The 20,836-nt window shown below is 55.6% G+C and overlaps 5 protein-coding genes across 5 annotated transcripts; 3 read left to right on the forward strand and 2 right to left on the reverse strand.

Moving 5' to 3' along the window:
• Positions 1–3,394: 3,394 nt before the first annotated feature.
• On the forward strand, positions 3,395–4,480 carry V2A60_006369 (thioesterase-like superfamily-domain-containing protein; the record flags this gene model as incomplete). Its single annotated transcript, XM_083257663.1, has 2 exons — positions 3,395–3,518; positions 3,645–4,480. 2 exons carry the CDS (start codon positions 3,395–3,397, stop codon positions 4,478–4,480), a joined length of 960 nt encoding a protein of 319 aa, XP_083113789.1.
• A 418-nt stretch (positions 4,481–4,898) lies between these two features.
• Positions 4,899–6,489, reverse strand: V2A60_006370 (uncharacterized protein; the record flags this gene model as incomplete). The annotated part of the gene is made up of 4 exons (XM_083257664.1): positions 4,899–5,459; positions 5,521–5,700; positions 5,768–6,118; positions 6,181–6,489. 4 exons carry the CDS (start codon positions 6,487–6,489, stop codon positions 4,899–4,901), a joined length of 1,401 nt encoding a protein of 466 aa, XP_083113790.1.
• Positions 6,490–8,020: 1,531 nt separating this feature from the next.
• Positions 8,021–10,276, forward strand: V2A60_006371 (uncharacterized protein; the record flags this gene model as incomplete). The annotated part of the gene is made up of 1 exon (XM_083257665.1): positions 8,021–10,276. The coding sequence occupies one exon, from the start codon at positions 8,021–8,023 to the stop codon at positions 10,274–10,276; it is 2,256 nt and encodes a 751-aa protein (XP_083113791.1).
• A 3,749-nt stretch (positions 10,277–14,025) lies between these two features.
• V2A60_006372 (WD40-repeat-containing domain protein) lies at positions 14,026–17,353 on the forward strand (the record flags this gene model as incomplete). The annotated part of the gene is made up of 3 exons (XM_083257666.1): positions 14,026–14,460; positions 14,530–17,190; positions 17,246–17,353. 3 exons carry the CDS (start codon positions 14,026–14,028, stop codon positions 17,351–17,353), a joined length of 3,204 nt encoding a protein of 1,067 aa, XP_083113792.1.
• Positions 17,354–18,813: 1,460 nt separating this feature from the next.
• V2A60_006373 (FAD binding domain-containing protein) lies at positions 18,814–20,517 on the reverse strand (the record flags this gene model as incomplete). The annotated part of the gene is made up of 1 exon (XM_083257667.1): positions 18,814–20,517. One exon carries the CDS (start codon positions 20,515–20,517, stop codon positions 18,814–18,816), a length of 1,704 nt encoding a protein of 567 aa, XP_083113793.1.
• Between the last annotated feature and the right edge of the window lie 319 nt (positions 20,518–20,836).

Genomic DNA, 20,836 nt, shown 5'->3' on the forward strand with positions numbered 1-20,836 from the left:
TGTCGCAGCAGCAGAGCCTCAACGTCGAACTGCCTGAAGCATTGGAGCGACAAGCGTCTAAGTGACTCTGTGGGTCACGCTTGGTAAACTCAACCTGGGCAGAGGGGGGGCGACGGGCGGCCGTGCACAGGTAGAGAAGTTCTATCTGCCTTCCTTGGCGTTACCGGTGCCGGTCATGTTGTAACGCTAGGGGGGGGGGGGGGGGGGTTTGCTCGATGAGAAGCCACTCAGAAACGAGAGCCCGTGGCGTGGCACGACTTTGGACGCTGGACGCTGGACGCTGGACGGTGAATGCGTCCAGGCCCGCCAAGCAATCCAGGGTCATTTGCAGTGCTTTGCGCACGCAGAGCAGGCCAAAACACTGTTGTTTTCTTTTCATGACACCTATAAATATCGTGGAACTTGGTGTGTTTCGTCCTTGGCAGTGGATGTTGGTTTTGCGAGGGCCGCTGGGTGTGGCGCCAACGTGCAACCCAATTGCCCAACTGCAGGGGATCGAGTTAGGGTTTTGGGGGCCAGGATGCCAGGATGCCATGCAAATGGGTGAGAAAAAGAAGGCAAAAAAACGCCACTGATTGATGTTCCGCCTACTCAGTAGGCTTGCCGATTGTCATATCCGGGACGGGCGATTTGCTTGGCGCGCCACTCTGAAGTAGTGGACTTGACTCGGCGGTGCCATGTCAACCCCCCCCCCCCCTACTTATCCAATCACGGCCGCTGCGATGCCCGCCACCATGTACTGAGTTTATTAGAGTGCTGACGGGCGTCGAGCGATTTCTAAAGAGTTTGCATGCATCTTGGACGATTTGCTCGGCGGCGTGCAGCGGCGCCATCGCTGCCTGCCCTAGATCGCATCTCGTTCGGCGGAGGCTTGCCGCAGAATTGTCCAACACAAAAAAAAGGGGGACGCGTTGATAACCTTATCTCTATAATGCGAATTGTGTTTTATGAACATCAATTTCGAGGTGAAACACTTTCGTGGCCTCTGCACCGCCGCGGATATCCACAGCGATTTAAAAAAGGCGAGCATGGGCTGCATGGCAAGGCATGGCTATGATTAGACTTATTGCCACCACCGTAACCCTGGCTGCCCTGCTCGGTGTCGCAAGTGAGTTGTTGCGTGGCCACCCTGGACGCAGTTGCATTGATAACACGCTACCCATGGGAAACAACCCCATTGGTCGGTCCTCAGCTCGATACCAACATGATTGGACGATGGGCGGCAGCTACAACTTATCGGGAGTTTATGGATTTGCAACGCAGCTCAAGGGGCAGCGGTATACATCATACGGATAGAATATACGGAGACGTTGCTCCAACTACTTAGTGCGTGGCCGGTATGAGCTACCCTTGCCACGACGCCAGACGCCCAGAGATTCCACGACATGGTTAGAGATTCAGTGTTCAAACTGACCGACAGCCCCTTGATGGACAATGATCTAAATCTGTTGTTCCTCGTCTCACCCGTCCATGTCAAGCTCTGTTTGTGCCTTTCAATGCGGACCGGGGCTAGACCAACGGACAAGCTGAGTTTGAGGGAAGGCCGCCAGCATCGAGTCGGAATGCGACGCTGTCATCAAGGTGATTTTCTATCTGATTTCGGGCATGATTTTCATCTTTTCTCCCTTGCAGCTTTCCTTGTGCGAAAACTGGATACCGCCGAGATATCAGCAAAGCGTGCGTGCCAGCTAATAATATATCTGCGATGCAACGAGGTTTGAGGCCCGATTAACCAACTTGCAAACTCCACAAAATAGAGTACCTCGCGAGGACAATTGCCACGCTGGCATGGGCCGTATCGAGTCACTAACTAATCAGCAGTGAGCCCAAAGGTCACGGAGGTCGCGGGAACAAGTGGAGGACAGCGGAGAGACCGTGTTATCGCCTGTAGACACACCGCTGACAACTACATTCACATCCTCAGCAGCCCCCTTGGCAAGAACATCATGTGTTGGCTGGCAAGCAACTCTGTACATGATCTCGTCCACGTACCGCCGACACGTTCCTAAAACTCTGTGTGGTCCGAGAGTGCGCTGTCGGAAAAAGCAGCAAGGTGAGAGAGAAAAGGAATTTCCCGTTTCCATACTGGTCGCAGAGGCGGGAGTGGTGTGATTTCGATCCAGGCAACGCAAGCAGGTGCAGCCAAATGTGAAGCAAAACCACTTGGACTGCTACATCAATCAAGAGCAGACGGGCAAGTCGGAAAGTTGAATTCCCGGTGGGCTTTGCCTGCTTGGCGACGGGTCACTGTTTCCCGTGCACCCGTACTCTACCGTCACCGAGCCCCCCCCCCCCCCCCCCCACGGCCCCATCGTCGTGGCCCAAGCGATGTAGCATTCCAATTACTGGCAGCCAGCAAAAAGAGTACTTTGCAGGTGGACCAATGCACGAACCATGCCCCGGGTCGCTGAATGGCTGATAAGGAAATCTCTGCGGCCACGCCCGTCGATGGTGGCTTTGGTTCCGACGCCGAGGACTGGATTGAGTATGTATCCCCCACCTCGATATCTCCGGAAGAGGGCGGGCGCCCGGCTTTCGCCCACCGTAACATGTCTGCGGCCACGCCCAGATCATCAAGATAGTCCGTGGCTGTACATATGCATGCCAAGCAGCCACCGCCGATGCCGAGCGCAGCAACGCTTGTGGTGTGCTGGGACAAAAACTTTACTTGAATGCTTGTGTACCATTGGTAGAGTTTGTTGGTGGGTGGCGATGAACTCCCCGCGCGGCTTCGGGAGTGCTATCCTTTTCTTTTTTAAACATGGAACAAACCAAGCGTCAATCTAGTTACGTTGGCAAATCACAAAATCTCGACATGATTGGCCGGTTGCGAATGGGAACTCGAATCAAGCTGGCCACACAGTCTGTGTCTGGGGTATTACCTTTCCCAGCATCGGCTCAACAAGCAAAGCAATGCTACCTTGTCTTTTCACCTTCAAGTTAGTAAAGTTAAAAACAAGAAGAAAAAAATGATAGACTGCGCGTGGGCGCTGTTACATCGGTTCGCACTATTTACGGCAGTTCCGTACTGCCCAAGACAGTCAGGCAGAACCTCAAGCTTGGCAGTCAAGGTTACAGCAGAGACTTGAGCCCACACAATGCAGTCAGACCAACACCTCATGTCTCTGCCCGTGTTCCATCACAAGGTTTTTTTTTTTCTGTTCCCGCATGTTCAAACATGATGCAATCTCAATTGTGCTCGAACTCCTTTTTAATTGTAGACCGCATAACTGAGCTAAACTGGTTCCTCTCCTAATGGTTTGAAAAGGCATTTAGTGCAGCGGGAAATTGCGGGGAGCGCTGGTGAACCTCGGTCTCGGCTGCATCGACACTTTCGAGTTCCCCAGTAGCCTCAAACTAGCAAAACATCGTTACTACAATAGCCAGTGGCATCATGTCTGCCGTTACTTCGGACGAGGGTCACGCCGCTGCAACAGCTGCAAACTCTACAGAGGTGCAGCAAGTGGGCAGCAAGACGTATGTCGTCGACCTGGCCCCGGCTTTCAACATTGGCACAGGTAAGTCGTACACGGAGCAAAACTCATGTTGCATCTGCTCCTGTTTTAGAAGCGCCTCCATATGCATACGGGGCAATCGGCCCGTGTCGACCGACTTTTTTTCTAACAACCGGGTGGTCATGATAGTGCCCAACGGCGGCTATGTCGCGGGTCATTTTCTTGCTGTGGCACTCACTCATGTTGCCAAATACGGCCATCATCATGTCATATCGGCGCACTGGGATTTCCTGAACCGTTCGCGAGCCGGGCGCGGGACCATGGTCGTCGACGAGGTCAAGATTGCTCGCAACATGTCCGTGTTACACATCTCGCTGTATCAAGACGGACAGCTGATGGAAGCGCCCTGGGTCTCGGCGGACGCCCGGCGGGTCGTCACTGGCTCAATCACCTGCAGGGACATGGCGACCGAGACTGGTCAGTCTCTCGACGGCGAATGGGTCGCTGAGTACCCCGTTCAGCCGACGGACCTGAACCTCTTGCCTCTTGGACAAGACCCCAACTGGGAGCTCTTCGCCGAAGGCAAATTCCGCAAAAATACGCACTGGAACATGTACGAGCAAAAGCAAGGCGCGGCACCTGCCGGGATACGCGACATGTGGATCGAGTACAAGTCTGGCGGTCCGATCAAGAACCTAGATTTGGCGTACCTGTCCGATGTCACGCCCGCGGTCTGCACCCATGGCCTTCAGCACTCTCCGGCAAACGCCTCGCAGCTGGTGCAGGGCGCGGTGTCCTGGTATCCGACACTCAACATCCACATGGACTTCAAGAAGAGCCTGCCGGTCGACGGAGTCAGATGGCTCCGCTTGCGAACGTCGATTCAGGGCTCCAAAAACGGTCGTTACGGCTGTGATGTTGACATTTACGACACTGATGGCGATGTAGTCGCTCAGGCTCGGCACGTGGCCATGATTGTGGACATGTCGCGCAATACGGCAGGCCGCGGAAAGGCAAATCTGTAAAAAGAAAAATAAAAAACGACGGCGTCTAGACACGGGTGGCTAGGGATCATACCATGGGGTTGTGCCCGGGCGTAATATGTGCTTTGACGGGGGCAAAGGACATCCGTGCCTACCAGAAAAACGACGACTAGACTTTAGTAAATTTGGCCGAGTATATAGCATTTACGCTTCAAACAATAGATTATCGTTCCATACAATGCTGTGTAACGGCGCGGGACGCATCACGAGCTGAAGCAAGGAACCGAGCTGGCGCGGAGTTGACGCGGACATTTCTCCCAAATGAAAAAGGAAATCACAGGCAGGTGGTCTTGGTCACGGAATTGTTTTTCTACCCAATCCAGTACCCCCCAGAGCTGAAACACGACCGATCAATAGTCAAGAACCCTCCTGCCTTTGTGTGACTCCGACAACAACTCGTTCACAGCCCGCTCGACAGCCGCGGCCGCGCCTCAGTCTGTGTTTCCTCCTCCTCCTCCTCCCATACCGCCTCGATAAACGAGAGCTTTCCAGCTGTTTTGGTAGCACCCTTCCATCGGAAACGAGAATCCGCCTGCTCAAAGAGCGACTCCCAATCGCCCGCCTCCCGTTCCCGCGCGTTACAGACAGTCCTCATCAGCATATCCATCGTCCTGACGCTTTCTTCATCTCTCCGCGACAAGACACCGGGCTCGGGTAAGACATAGTCGTTGATGACTACCCGAGCCCCGGGTTTCATCACTGGTACAAGCGCCTTGAGGGCGGTGACGGCGTACTTGTCGGAGAAGGCGTGAAATACGTGTCGGAAAAAGTAGACCTCGGCTTCAACCGGCTGCGGGTTAAAACAGTCGTGCGCTGTCAGCTTGACTCGAGTGGCAAGGTGTTGGGGAACCTGACCGATCGTTCCCTCGGTCCTCATCTCTGGCTTTTCCTGTACGATGAAGGAGAGCTGCGGGAAGGCTTCTGCAAGCGCAAAGGCCACATGCCCCTGACAGCCACCAATCTTTTGGGCGTAAATCGAGTTAGCATCACCCAAAGTAGAGCCTCAACCAGGTGTTACGTACATCTACTACCGTTGCGGTGCCGAGGTCGGACCATGGGTAGCCGCTGGTGGTATGTGACAGGTCATATCCATCACGGTCACCTTGAGATTTCATAGCCAGCCCGTATCGCTTCATTCTCGCTTGGTCCGATTGTATAAACTCAAAGAACGGCATGTCGTTTCGGTACGCGATGTTCACTCCCTAGCCAGTCGAGGCATGGTCAGCACAGAGGCTCGGCGGCCGTCTCTTTGGTTTTGGCTATGCATACAGTCTCATTAGACTCTTGAGAGCCTGGCCACCTCTTCATTGCTTCCACTGTATTGACAATCGGTCGAAGAAGATCAGTGGTGAACATGGCCACCCAACTCGCTACACCCGGATCCTCCAATAAGAGTAGGGATGATCGGCTGTGTGCGACATGGTTTGGACAGGGCTCCGAAAACAAGTTATTTGCCATTGCAAGGCGCATTATGCACTTCAAATCAGAAACAATGACTCTGGTGCCTGTAAGGTGTTCTATTTTGGCAGCGAGGTCGGCGTACGGTATAGATCCCGTGGGAGGCACTGCCTCGGCGACCCGGAACTCGCAGATGGCCTCGAGGGGAATGTAGCTGATCGACTACACATTGTCTGTTAGCTGTTCTTCAAACTGTTCCAAGATAGCAACTATAACTCGCTTACATTCCAGGCAAAGTTTCTGAGGGCATCCTTGGGGCCAACAAGCAAGTCATGAAGCTCCTTGGTAAGCGCTATTAGTTCGCTTCGGGTGTCCTTATCCTTGGGGTCTACCTCATCTAGAGGGAAATTTGTAGAGCCGCCAAGCTCAAATGAGGGTGCGTCAAGGCGTTTCTCATCGAGGCTGCTGGTGAGAAGTGCGGTCTTTGTTTGAATGGCCTCTGCTAAAGTAGCAAGGTGTGTCACTGAGCTTTGGGGTTCTCTACCATTGCCACATGCGACAGGAGTATGAAGTTTCGAGGTAGTTCCGGGCATTTTGGCTACTTTGACAAGTTCAAAGCTGCAGAGAGGGGAACATGGGTGATGAAGGTTGGCTCTTTAAGTACTTGAAGCAGGAGAGCGTAGCCTCTGATGCACCCTGGTCGAGCAAGGCCTGGAACGACCTAGCGCTGGCCATGTGGCGTTTCCTCGCCATCTCAGTATCACGTCGATTGTCCCACTGAAGACGAGATGAAAAAATGCGGGATAGGATGCCATTGCACGACCCGCGGTGTTATTGGGAGCCGATGCGTTGGATGTGGACCATGCCGAAGAGCATGTATCAGCGCCAACCTTTCGATATGTGACCGAGTTTCACGAGAGTTGCACCTCACTGGGTGCAATTGTTCACCAGCCTACGAGCTCGTTTGGTGTCGGCCCTCATTGGATGCGGCGCGGTTTTGGCCTGTTCTTAGAGATGAGGCTGCCGGGGTATGCTTGGCCGTGGGCATTGTGGGCACCATTGTTACCCTACCACGTATGACCACCAACTTGTCGACATTTTCCCGTAGTCATGGCAAAGGAGAGTTGTCAGACCTTGGACTCGATCTCTATACTGGGCCTATCGTAGGGCCGCGGCAGCGCGCGAGGAGGGGAAGGGTGGTCTGCGAGTTGGCCAACATTGTTCTGCACATCCACGTTAACAAGGTTTCACTGCGCAAACTGCTTGCTTCCAAACAAACGTTCCAGGACTCCTTTGATGGGCTGCCTCGCATCCGCGCGCTCAGAGTCATAGCAACGCTTGCGTACGGCTGGCTGTTGTGACGCAACGGTTGCAGAGACAATCTGCGGGCGCTACCCTGAATTGGAGGAGGGCTTTCACCGCTATCGGTGCCGCTAGCTCCCGGCGTTTCGAGGTCGAAATGGGTTGAACAAGGATTTCATCGGCATCTACAAAGTGGTCCCAAGATCGGTGTACAGATTAAAAAGCGGTGCGGTTGGCGAGGTTGATTGGAGCTCAAAGTGTTGTTTATTCGGGTGACGGTTATTCGCTCTGGAGAAAGTGGGTGGGAACAGCGACCCCTTATCATCACCTCTCTTCTCTGTACAGGAAAACGACCAATGACGGGCTCCATCACTGTATAATCTACTAGTTAGGTTTTCCTCGTCGATGAGGCTAGATTTTCTCTTCTTCAGCTGCCGCGCACACTGGAAGCACAGGAGCATGCCGACTGCCGAAAGAGGCTTATTACGCGCCGTGAGGCTGAATATGGCTCGGAAGCAACCCGGACCAGCTCGAACCCACACGGCTGCAGCAACAGTCAGCAGTGGGCAATTTCCGACCTGCAAGGCGATTTGGCCATGACGAGAAACGCTGGAAATTCACAACTGCTTCCGAATGCATGAGGCAGATATTTTGAGCGCTCGCCGGAGCTCCTCGACAGTCCTAGACCGACACGGCTGCAACGTCTGCTAATGCAGTTGTGGGCGAACCCCGAGCTACTTCAAACACTGCTACCCGTCCGACGCTTGGACAGGGGGAATCGGCCATCGAGTTTGAAGGCGATAGCCACGAGCGAATACCAAGATGGGCCTCTCCCCAGAGGTGGCCGTGGCCATTGTGGCTCTCGTCGTCTCTCTGGTTGCGCTGACAGCAACTTTTATGCAGGTTCTCCAGCAATACTACGCATCCGCCGCCGGCTACTCACAGTGCAACGAAAAGGTCATGGGCGGCTGGGCAAGAACCAAATCGAGACACTTCTTGTGGGAGGAGCTGCGGTACGAAGTGCAGTATGAATCACCCGTCATATTTGTCTCCCCGCCGCAGAATGAGCGCGGCCCGATCCTCGAGGCCCCTATATACTTTCTCGACGGCACGCGTCAGAGCTTGGAAGATACGTGGACCACGCCGGAGCTGGAGCCACGCAAGCAACTATCGGTCAAGGAGCGCATCCACACCGCCGACAATGAGCGGGTGTCCTGGTCGGCGCTACTCTATGCCATTCAAAGAATGGAGGCCACGTCGAGCGAGTGGCAGAAGAAGCAGTACGGTCCACGTGGATCTCTGGCGGAAAAGTATGGCCTGCCCAGTACGCCGCCGTCGCTACGCGACCACCATACCCTGACTGTGGCGTTGCAGCGCAAGAGAAAGAGTTGGGATACTATGCCGCCGTCCATGACGAAACCGTATGCGACTACGACCATGTGCCACATGATCGAGATGCTTGCTGCGCTGGGAATCTACTGGAAAGAATTCGATCGACGTCGCGATCGCTACTGGGCGGAGGGCAACGGATTCCTGGTTCTTGGCGAGCGAAACGACCTGGGCATTGTATTTTCACTGCAGGTCCACGGGCAGTCCACGTTCGAGCGCAACAGGGTAATTCCCGTCGACTACGTCAAGGAGCTCACCTTTGGGTACGTGCCCACGATATATCGTGACACCATCGACCAGAGCCGACTCAATGTACCGAGCGACATGCCGGAGAATCTCAGCTCGCTGCAAATGGGCTGCGATCGAGAGCTGGCGGAGAGCTTGACGGTGATTGGGTGCAACACGAATGCGGTCAACCACTTTCTCGAAGATGGCGGTCGTACATCGCATATCTTCTCCCTGGCGTTTGAGATTCTTGGAATGCTAAGCCAAAACTTTCACATCAACAACAGCAGCTTCACGTATATCCCTAACCCGACCCCGTACGTCTTCGATAAGCGCTCATTTTCGCTGCGCAAGCTTTTGGAGGCGTTCAAGTCACACTTTGAAGGGGAAGCTCACACGACGCGCAATCACGTCATTGTCGAGGCTCTCCGTCAACACGTCGACGAAGTCCTGCAGAACTACTGGGAAAAGGACGGGCCCAAGCGGCTGCTGTGCCTCAAGGTGCTTCACATGGCTATTGACGACATGGACGAGATCCTGACGGCCAAGAAGAAGGGTCCCGTGGATGCGTGTGCCGCCGAGAGTGCCCCGGTCGCAGCGGCCGGCAATCCCGCGGTGCCCGTGGTGGTCTGTTCCGAGGACCAGGGCGAGACGAGGATACAAAGTAACCGGCGCGAGGCGGTGCAGGACGTTCTGCGCTCCCACATTCAGGAAGTCCTGCGGCTACTCAACGAGCGTGACGAACGCGCCGAGACGCAGTCGCTGCAGGTGCACTCGGCCGGCGGCGGCGTTGGCATCGACCGATCACCCGTCTCGCCTCTGCAGGCGCGGCTCCACGAGCGGCCAGGGCTGCCGCTGCGCACCGCGCCGCCGCCGCCGCGCTTCGAGGACGTCGACGACGCGAGCCCCGACGAGCGCCAGCAGCTCCTGATGGACGTGTACTTTGAGGTGGTGCGCCCGCGCGTGGTGCCCAAGGCCACCTTCTCGACGGACCGTAGAGCGAGTCTCGTCGGGGGTCAGCGTCCGCAGAGCCTGCCCAGCATGCGCGGCGGCGGCCGGAGCATCTCCCGGGGCCCCAGCCTCGCACCGCGCCCGGGCTCCAGCCGCGGCGGCTCCTCCGCCGGGGACCTGCCCGACGTGCCTGCTGATGACCAGGGTCCGCGGGTAGCGTCGCCCGCTGGCGATGAGATCGACGACGCCTACGCCGACGTAGCCGTGGGGAGCGACGCGGACGAATTGGAGGTCGGCGACGGTGGGAACGGCACCACGGTGAATGCGGCCGCGGATCGTCGCGGGAGGAGCCGAGTGCCGCTCGCGATGGAGCCGGCCTCGCATGACGACATCTGGTGCACGTTGGTACTCAGGATGATTTGCTGGCTGATGCTGCACGACTTTAACAAGCTGGATGTGCAACTACCCAAGAGCGAACTCCTGGGTAGCCGTGTGCCTGTCTACATTACATAAGATGGCGATTCCTTCCTTTCTAATTTGGCTTGTAATTTTTCTTTGGGCATAGATTCATAGCGGAGCTTGTATTTGGATAACCATGTGAATGAATGAGAAAGATGTATTTTTTGGCATCATCCCCTTTTCGACCCTGACACCAGTAGCTCTACCATGCACAGACTAGCCCATAAACAACGCTTGAAGCGCTTCGTGATGCCTCCCCCTCATCATCTTTGTAGCATGTTGATGCAAGGGGACTGGATGTACGCAAAACTGTACTCTAAAGAGAAATGTGTGATCCGAGTATCATCTCGATGCGTCTCTATTTCTGGTAAAGTTGGGGCACTGCCGGGAAAGCGAAAAGCAATAACTGCATTCCTGCCATTGGCAGCAGTGAAGATGTGGAGCTGTTTCAATGCTACATTCAGCCTGATGTGACCTACTAGGGGGGCTTAGGATACTTGGTCGAGAATATGCGGATAGACATGTACATATCAGCTATACGGAACTGCCGGGGATGGATGAATGATGCCTGGGCGTGGCTGTCGCGCCGGGGAAGTTTACATGACCAATAGGGACAGCAAACTGCGGGAAACGCATATATGGTGGCTTCCGCTCGCTATCAATCGGCTGCAGCTCGACAGCAGCTCGACAGCTGCATAAGAGCTGCCAGCGCAACACGTCGGCTGAGCGCTTGCCGATGACTATAGGAGCTGGATTGCAGGCCACATGGCACTAGCAAGCTATGATAAAATGGGTGTAAGCACGCTGTACATGTGTCATCGTCGGGGTATTTTTGGCACAGGGCCCGAGTCGCTGTCAAGTACAAGACGTGGGCGAGGATTCATAGCGCGTTGAAAGGGCAAAAAGTCAAAATTAACATAAGACTGGCTCCGATGCCACCGCGTAGTGACCCAACAAGCCCGGAAGTGCATGCTGCGTGCGGGGATGGGAGCCCGTATCCGCACGGCGTATCTAAGGAGTTAATATGTGGACAACCCTTGCTGGCCGAGCACGCGACGCGACGGGATGGGTCAAAGGCAAAGCACCTGTCGGGCTAATGCACAGTGCCATCGCACTACGGCGCTGGGCGCGAAACCGAGGCCTCTCCATGGTCGACGGGCTGTCGTTTCGATGTTGTCATGCAAGAGACTAAGACGAATGTGAGCGCCAGGAACTATGTTTGGTGGTTCCCTTTACCTTTGTCAAGGATGAAGGGCAAAGGCGGATGCGGCGTGTTGGGTTGGGCTCCCGGATGAAAATTTGCGAGCTATCTTATAACTAACTGGTGTGTTTCGGGTCATCCGAGCGAACGAGACGAACTACGCCGGTTCGTACCAGTTAGCAGCATATGGATGGGACCCTGTCGCACAATGTCTGGAAAGAGTGGCATATGACGGGCTCTTCTTTCTGCGTAGTTTGGCAACCTGCCACCAAACAAGAGTGCAGTCAGAGTTTTCTTTCCCGTCTGTCTTTGCCTGGGCCGAGTCAGGCGACACCGGCGGTGGTGCCAGGCCGTGGACAGCTTTGGTGTCTGGGTGTGAGGGCTAGCGCTTGCAAGACAAAGAGAGGTGTTTGGCTTCCCTTCATGTCCCGCGGGCTGCAGTCTTTGCTCTCCTCCTCCGTGTCCGTCCGGACCCCAAAACCCAGCAGCGGTTCGGCAACTAGACCGAAACCGACCGCCAATGGCCCGGCGGGGGTGTGACGAACATGGTGTTGGGGAGGATTCTGGTGGCGGGTTGTGGGCATCAGGTGGCCTTGCGTCTCCGGGATTGGGCATCGGAGGGAGAAGGGGAATCTAGAAATTATCAAAGGATTTGTGGCTGGCGTGAGTGTGAGTGTGGTGTGTGCTTTTGCTAGCTATCCGGCAAGAACACGTAGTATCCGGATAGTAATCAGGCTGGTGATGCGAAGCGTTTGCATACTGGTGGATGATGAAAGTGCGTCTACTTTTAGGCTCCGATGGCTGCACCAAGTAAGTACTTAGCTGGTGCTGCAAGTACACAGTCGGCACCTGGATTCGCTAATCATGAATGCAGTGGCTGGCGGGCCGGGGGCAGCCCGGTTTACTTTAGTGCAAATTGGGCATTGAAAATGTGCTGGAGCACACGAATGTGCCTCTGTGTTCTAGGATTACAGGTCTCTTCACAGCACTTTCGGGGAAGGGATAGGCTCCACCGAGAGCAGCCACTAACGTAGAGCGCCCTGTAGGTTAACACGGAGCAGCCGCTAAACAGCACTACTAAACTTGCAGCTTGCGCCAAGGGAGATGCCTCCGGAATAGGGCCCAGGTCTGTTCTTCATTCTTCTTGTTCTTCTTGTTCTTCTTGAGCACGGCCCTGTTTATTTCATTGTTCTTCTATTAGAATCGTCATATCAACCTGGCACCTGCACCGTCGGCTTCCCTCTCGTTGTACCCTCTCCGGGAGCATCTCCCCTCGCAGTAAGCTATGTGTAGTAGGCGCGTAGAGCACCTGCACCCACTAATATAAAAATATGCCCTCGAAGCGTCCCGCTTGCAAAACCCCCGTCGTGTGCCTTTCTGCGCTTGCGGTCTTTTGCAGTGGGTGGGGGGGCCAGGTACCTAGCGTTGAGACATCAAGTCAAGTACCCGAGCCACCCTCTGCATATCTAAATGTACCTACATGCTAGGTACCTATCGAGCCAGGTACCGACCTACTTAGGTCCCTTAGTAAAGTAAATACTTGCCTACCTTACTTACGACCCAAGTCAGTAGTTAGGTAGGTAGGTACTTAACAAGGTGAAAAAGTACCTATAATTACCTAGGTAGATACGTGGTCGCATACAGGTACGGAGTACTTGGGTATTCTAGGCACTTACTTCGTACTGATAGGCATGGCTCACTACTCACGTAGGTAGGTAAGTAGGTACTCCGTACCTGCCCTACATCAGGTAAGTACTGGGTGCGAGGCGAAAGTATTACACCCTTGCAAGGTAGCTTTATTTTTGAGCTAGTCCCAATTAAGCGATACCGCAACTCAGCGGACGCTCCCTAAAGGGTTTAGCGGCATCAAGATACACTGCTAGGATAGAAAACTTACCCATCATACATAGTACTTTTAAGACTTTCGCTGTATTACCAGTAAGTCTCCTCCTCCGCCTCCCTTTTCAAGCATTCCCATGGCCCCAATGACTTGTTTAGCGACTGGCGCTAGGCTTGCCTTGGGTAGTCATACCACCATGGTAAAACAGTACTTTGCAATAGCGCGTATATCCCTGCTCACTACAAGTACCTTCTTCATTGTTCTCCTCACTGCGCTGGCCGGGGTTGGGGCCTGCACCCGGTCCCCCCATTGCCTGCACGCCCGTGCCAGTCCCAGCAGGCCCCGGCGGCTGCACCTGCGCTCGACGCTCAGCCAGCAGAGGGACCTCCGTTTGCCAATGTCCACAATCCACCTCCTCCATTTTGCAAAACCCCCGACCCTCCGATGTTGAGTGTCGTGGCCAACGCATCTTGATCCTCCGCCATTCCCCCCCGTCTTCCGCGCCTCGTCTCGCGCGGTGCTCGTCTAGTCTGGCGTGGTGCGCGAATAAGTTTCTACCGCTGCCCCCTAGGACGTGTTGGCTCCAACGGTTGTTGCATCACCATCGCCGGTTAGCCTGTTCCCTCGACGCCACGCATCAGTGGCCACGACGCCCACGTCCGCGATCCGACTTCCCGCCTCTCCCGACGCGGCTGCCGGCGCCTCCTGCTTCGCTCAGTACCTGCAGTGAACAAGTCTCCTAGACTCGGACATTCTTCCAGCATGAGGTCCTCGCCATCGCCGTCCCCCGCCGGCTCAACCCGTGCTCTCGACGCCCGTCGCCCGCGCAGCGCCCAGACGCAGACGGTTGCCGTCAACATGGTCGAAACTCCGAGTCAGCAGGGTGCTCATCACTTCCAGCTCCATGTGAGCGAGTGTGTCGAGACCAAAACCGTCACCACCACCACTCGTCTCACCAGGAAATTTCCTCAAGTCTTTGTCCGCGACCCCACGCCCTTGTCGACTCTTGATGTCAGGGAGTATCCTCTCGCCATGAAACCAACCCCCCCGGAATTGACTGGCTTCTCCCTGACGCAGCCCGGCCATTTTGAGGACGAGCAATATTTCAAGCAAGAAGAACATGAAGTAGAAGAGGAACATGAGCATGTCAAGCACGAGGCTGACGACGACACCCGCATGTCGGCCAACCATTCTACTGTACGGAGACCTGTCGTCTTCCACAACGCACATGACGGCATTGATACACTAACTTGTCGCTCTCGCCAGTTTTCTTATGGGCCTAATGCCAAGTTTTCACGTCCTACTTCCGAGCCGCAGGCCTCTGCATCCCGACCAACAAACACCCTCCGCCGCTCCAGCCGACATTCCTCCGTCTCACCTAGCGAGCCTCTTGCCCGCCGCACTAGGCAGTCCCGACCATCTCTCGCCGACTCCTCGACCTCCGTACCCCAAGACACAAAATCGGCTGCTACACGCCAGACGCGGTCCTCTCGTTCGCAGTCACAATCCGATCGCCTGCGTCGATCCGTAGCTCAATCACAGCCGGCCACCAGTCGGCGGCAAACCAGTGATGGTTCTCGTGCCAACGCGAGTGGTGGGTTTCTTGCTACTCCAGATACGTCTGCGGTTTTAGGGGGCCCCCAATCACGCGCTGCAAAGGGAAAAGGACGCCAGTTGGATGTGGTGCAAGATTCGCGAGAGACGACACCCAATACGCAGCCTCAGTATGATGCTGGCAGCCCGACCGAGAGCGAGGCCCACACCATCTTCAGTAGTACTGTGGCGACACCCCCCATAACGGATGCCGATGCCGAACCCTTTGACGATGCCGACGAATCTCTTCAAAGATCAATCCGCCTCCACCAACGGCCTTCAATTGATATTGTGGCGGCCCAAGACGCTAGCCTTCCAAGCCCTCGACTCTCACCCACATTGGCTGCCGGAACACTTGCGGCTGCGACTAATTCCAACGATGAAGCGTCTGGTTTTGATACATCTAACGATTCCGGGTGGCATTTTCCTCAGTCAACCGACGACTTGGGGTCCATGGAGCTTGCACCCATCCGCTACCGACATGATGACTCTCGTGATGTTGGTCGTGCTCGCCACCCCTTCCTTGTTGATACGCAAAACTTACTCGAGGCGTTCGACTCCATGAAGACTGAGATGAAGACCTTCATGATGTACCAGTTTCTTCGACGCTGTCCTCGCCCGACGCTTCGTGTCATCGCTGATACAGTGAACCCTGCTTTGAAGTGTGATTTCTTAAAACAGCTGCCTCTCGAGCTTGGCTATCACGTTCTGGCGTATCTCGATTACCGCGATCTTTGCCATGCTGCCCAAGTCTCTAGGCACTGGCGCAATATTGTTGATCGCAACGAGACTGGCTGGAAAGAACTCCTTGAAATGGACGGCTTCGCACTGCCGCCAGGCGAACTCAGCAAGGCGATTACGCAAGGATGGGGGTGGCAGGATCCTGTTGGCCCAACAGGTCACGAGCGTGATTTGAGCATGCACAGCCGCCTCGTTTCTTCGCAACGGGACCTCATCCGCGCTGTCAAGAACGAGCAGCTGTCCAAAACCCGAGGTGCAAAGCGAAAGCGAGGTATCAATGCGTATACTGCGGCTGAACGATCGAAACGTCGGGTCTTTCCCAATGAAGCAGCCACCTCGCGATATGACGAAGAAGAGATCGGAATCAAGCAGCACAAATCCGAAGGCCCCATATCTGCAGCCAATGCTGCTGCTTCAGCCGTACCTGACCCTCAGCTTGGGTTGCCCAGCCTTCGGCAGCTACATCTTTACAAGTCTCTCTACCGTCGCCACCATATGATCCGACAAAGCTGGACGAGCGGTAAAGTCAAGCCTCGGCACGTGGCGTTTGCCGCACACCCGAGACATGTTATCACCTGTCTACAATTTGACGAAGAAAAAATCATTACCGGAAGTGACGACACATTAATTCACATTTACGACACACATACAGGCAAATTGCAAAAGAAACTTGAGGGTCACGAGGGTGGTGTGTGGGCTCTGCAGTACGAGGGCAACATTCTTGTGTCGGGCTCCACAGATCGATCGGTGCGAGTCTGGGATATTGAACGAGGCTTGTGCCAGCAAGTGTTCTACGGACACACCAGTACCGTTCGCTGCCTTCAAATTCTCATGCCTGCAGAAACCGGCCGCAACCATGACGGTAGCCCCATCATGCAGCCGGAGAAGCCCTTGATCATCACAGGATCTAGAGACAGCCAGCTCCGTGTCTGGCGCCTGCCCGAAGTTGGTTCAAGGCGCTACATTCAGACAGGGCCACCGGCGCACGAGTCCGACTGCCCATACTTTATCAGAGTTCTCATAGGCCACACACACTCTGTGCGCGCTATTGCCGCGCATGGAGATACCCTTGTGTCCGGTTCATATGACAGCACTGTACGAGTGTGGCGCATCAGCACCGGCGAATCCGTACATGTGCTTCACGGTCATTCGCAAAAGGTCTATTCCGTCGTATTAGATCACGAACGCAACCGATGCATTTCTGGTTCAATGGACTCGTTTGTCAAGATTTGGGACCTTGACACTGGTACCTGCTTGCACAATTTGGAAGGCCATAATATGCTCGTCGGTCTCCTCGATTTGCGCGATCAACGTCTCGTGTCTGCTGCGGCAGACTCTACACTCCGCATCTGGGACCCCGAGAATGGCAAGTGTAGACACACCTTGATGGCCCACACCGGAGCCATAACCTGCTTCCAGCATGACGGCCGTAAGGTCATTAGCGGTAGCGAAAAGACTGTAAAAATGTGGGATATACGCAGTGGGGAATGGGTGCAGGACCTATTGACTGACCTTCGTGGTGTCTGGCAAGTCAAATTTGACGAGCGAAGATGTGTTGCTGCCGTACAGCGTGGAGACTTAACATATGTTGAGGTATGACTTCAGCTTGCTGCGATAATATTGAAGCAAATAACTAACAGTTATGTAGATTCTGGACTTTGGCGCTGTTCGTGACGGCGTGGCCCCGGAAGAACTTGGCACGCGAAAATTGCTCAACGAGGCGGAGATACGGGCCATGCTTGAAGAAGAACCCTAGCCGACACGCTCTATTGTTGAAGTGCGAGAACGCACCTACAGCATCTGCCAGGCGCTACTATTCCAGTGATGTCATCTGATGATGGTTCATGCTGCTGCAACTCATTCGGGCAGCCTCTCGATGATTTTTGTTGGTTTCGAAGATGTGCCAATTTTATATATACCACTTTTTTCTCTTTCCGCCAAATTATACCCGGAATCCCTTGGAAATTTGGTATATCACATCAAACACATGCGTTACGATTCTATTTCATGGTTGTTGGGCGTTTTGATATTTTTCTGTCATAAGGACTGGGTGTAGGTTTTTTCTTCTCTTTCTTTTGTTGAGAGGCACTTTGTTTTTTCTCTCTTGTTGCATTTGTTTCATGGAGGAGCGTGATGATGTAGACCTCCTAAAAGCGTTAGCAGAAGTACATTGCTTTCCTTGGTGCAAGGAAAGACAGGAATCCCACTTGTATATTTCGCTGCTTTGACGATCACGTCTTGAACCACGCCTGTGTCATTTGGTATATGCATTTTTCTTTTCACCCTGGACGGGGATCTGGTTCTCGTGCAGTTTTACAAAAAAAAAAAACGAAGTTGTGATCGAATTGCGAAGGCAACATAAAATTTTATGTCAGATTCTTGTACGGGAGGGGTACAGACATTCGAACAAGATAGTCATTCAAGCATGCAACCTTTGGTGTCTCTTGTTGATCACGCGTCTACACTGAGAAGAGACATGCTTGGCTTTGCTCTCTTCTCCTGGATGCCCTCGTCACGATCTCGGTGTGGCGGGCCATGAGTCCTTTCTCGGGCCGCAGCGCGAACTGGTGCGCCGCGTTGAGGAGCGGTATGCGGTGCCGGTCGCTGGCCGCGGTGAAGCATACGCCATCCGTCGCGAGAGACGCACAGCAGCCGGAACATCCCCAGTGCCTCACCTCTAGGAAGCGCTCGCCGGTGGCGAAGTCGACGATGCAGAGCACCGGTACAACCTCGTCTGGACGCACTGGTGTGCGCCGGCCACCTCGCCGACGTACAAGTGGTCAGGTAGCTCGAGACCTGCAAGCCAGTGCTAGTGCCGGAGCCGGACAAAGGCGTCGTCATTGTTGCCAAGGAAAACCCCAGCACGAGCGAGCAGAATGTATCGACGCTCGCAGATCGCGGTAATGACAAGGCAATATAGACGAGAAGAGACGTGGAAAACGATGATCCAGCAAGCTGGGCTCAAGGTGGTCAAACTCGAACCTCGACGAGGACTGCTAGAGACGGGCAGACGGGGTCTGCCAGTGACGATGGAGGCGCTAAAACCAGAATGGAATATGTGATAGACGTGTTATACAGAATCAAAGTTAAACAGGTCCATCGTTTATCGTTTTCATTCATTTACTTTATTATTCATACATGTGCAACAAAAAAAAAGAAGAGGAAACTCCTTTTCATCGAACAGCGCCCATTTTACCTAAACCTATTATTCATTCTCTACAGCTTCTCGTACTCGGCCGCCATGGCCTTGCCCGCCGCGCGCCCAGAAAAGATGCAGCCGCCAACAAAGGTGCCCTCGAGCGAGTTGTAGCCGTGCACGCCGCCGCCGCCGAAGCCGGCGGCCTCGCCGGCGGCGTATAGGCCCGGGAATGGCGTCTTGTCGGGGCGCATGACGTTGCTGTCGAGGTTCGTCTCGATGCCGCCGAGGGACTTGCGCGTGAGCAGGTTCATGCGGACGGCGATGAGCGGCTTGTGGGCCGGGTCGAGCAGGCGGTGCGGCGCGGCGATGCGGCTCCGCTTGTCGGGCCAGTAGCTGCGGCCGTTGTTGATGAGCATGGCCTGCGCGTCCTTGCTGTAGGGGTTGTCGAACTGGCTGTCGCGCGCCTCGACGACGTCGCGGACGGCGGCGAGCTCGAGGCGCGGGCCGTTGCGCTCCTCGGCGAGGGCGTTCATGCCGTCGACGAGCTCCTCGAGCGTGTCGCGGACGACAAAGTCCTTGCCGTGCTTCTGGAAGTTCTGGACGGGCACCGTGCCCTTGCTGCTGAAGATGCGCTGCGTCAGCATCTGCCAGATGCTCTTGTTGGTGATGTCCGGGTTCTGCTCGGAGCCCGAGAGGGCGAACTCGCGGGCGATGATGGTCTGGTCCAGGATGAACCAGGTGTAGTCGTAGCCGGTGGCGCAGATGTGCTTGAGCGTCGCGCGCGTGTCGCTGCCGGGGAAGAGGAAGGGCGGCAGGCGCTTGCCGGTGGCGTCGAGCCAGAGGGACGAGGGCGCGGGCAGGACGCGGATGCCGTGGCCCGGCCAGATGGGGTTCCAGTTCTGGATGCCCTCGGTGTAGTGCCACATGCGGTCGCGGTTGATGACGCTGGCGCCGGCCGACTCGGAAATGTCAATCATGCGGCCGTCGACGTGGGCCGGCACGCCGACGACGAAGTGCTCGGGGACTTTGGGGCCGAGGCGGTCGACGGGCCAGGCCTTCTTGACGGCCTCGACGTTGCCGCCGATGCCGCCCGAGGCGACGAGCACGGAGGAGCCGTAGAGCTCGAAGCTGTCGACGACGTTGCGCGACGATTTGACGCCGCGCGCGGCGTCGTCGTCCTCGAGGACGCTGCCGCGGACGCCGACGGCGCGACCGGCGTCGTCGGTGATGACCTCGTCGACCTGGTGGCGGAACTTGAAGACGACGCCGCCGCTGGCCTCGGCGGCGAGCACGGGCTCGCGGAAGACGCGGACGACCTCGGGGCCGGTGCCCCACGTGAGGTGGAATCGGGGCACCGAGTTGCCGTGGCCGTCGGCGCGGCCGGCGCCGCGCTCGGCCCAGCCGACGTTGTAGACGAAGCCCATGCCGCGGGCGCCGACGTAGGCCTCCATCTCGTCGGCGGCGAAGTCGACAAAGGCCTTGGCCCAGCGGCGGGGCCAGTGGTCCTCGACGTCGCGGTCGAACTGGGCCGAGTCGAGCCAGTCGCGCATGGCGAGCGCGCGCGAGTCCTTGATGCCGAGCCGGCGCTGGCGGGTCGAGTCGACCATGAAGACGCCGCCGAGCGACCAGAACGCCTGGCCGCCCAGGTTGTTGCGGTTCTCCTGGTCGAGGATGACGGTGGGGACGCCGCGCTCCGCCAGCTCAAAGGCCGCGACGAGGCCGGCGAGGCCGGCGCCGACGATGATGACTGGCTTCTTCTGTGATGAGGCTTCGCTTGCCATTTTTTTTTTTCTTCTTTGGGGGAGGGGGGAGGGGGGGGAAGTGTTCGCCGGAGGGCAAGGGGAGAGTTGAAGAGGAGAAAGAAGATGATGAGAAACGAGAAGCGCCAGCAGCAAAAGGCCCTGTTTGTTTGTACCCTGAGAGAGAGGGAAGCTCGAGGACTAGCGAGCGGGCCGAATCTGGGGAACTCGGACGACCTTTCTTGGGGTAAATCTCACTCCACTTCAGCGCAGAGTGGTGCCAGTGCCTGTCGTCTGTTGGGAGAGACGGCAATAGATGTGGCGTTTATCAGCACTAATCAATATATATATATATTAGACA

Source organism: Cordyceps javanica, chromosome 4, assembly GCF_051103115.1.
Source record: "Cordyceps javanica chromosome 4, complete sequence".
Classification (NCBI taxonomy): domain Eukaryota; kingdom Fungi; phylum Ascomycota; class Sordariomycetes; order Hypocreales; family Cordycipitaceae; genus Cordyceps; species Cordyceps javanica.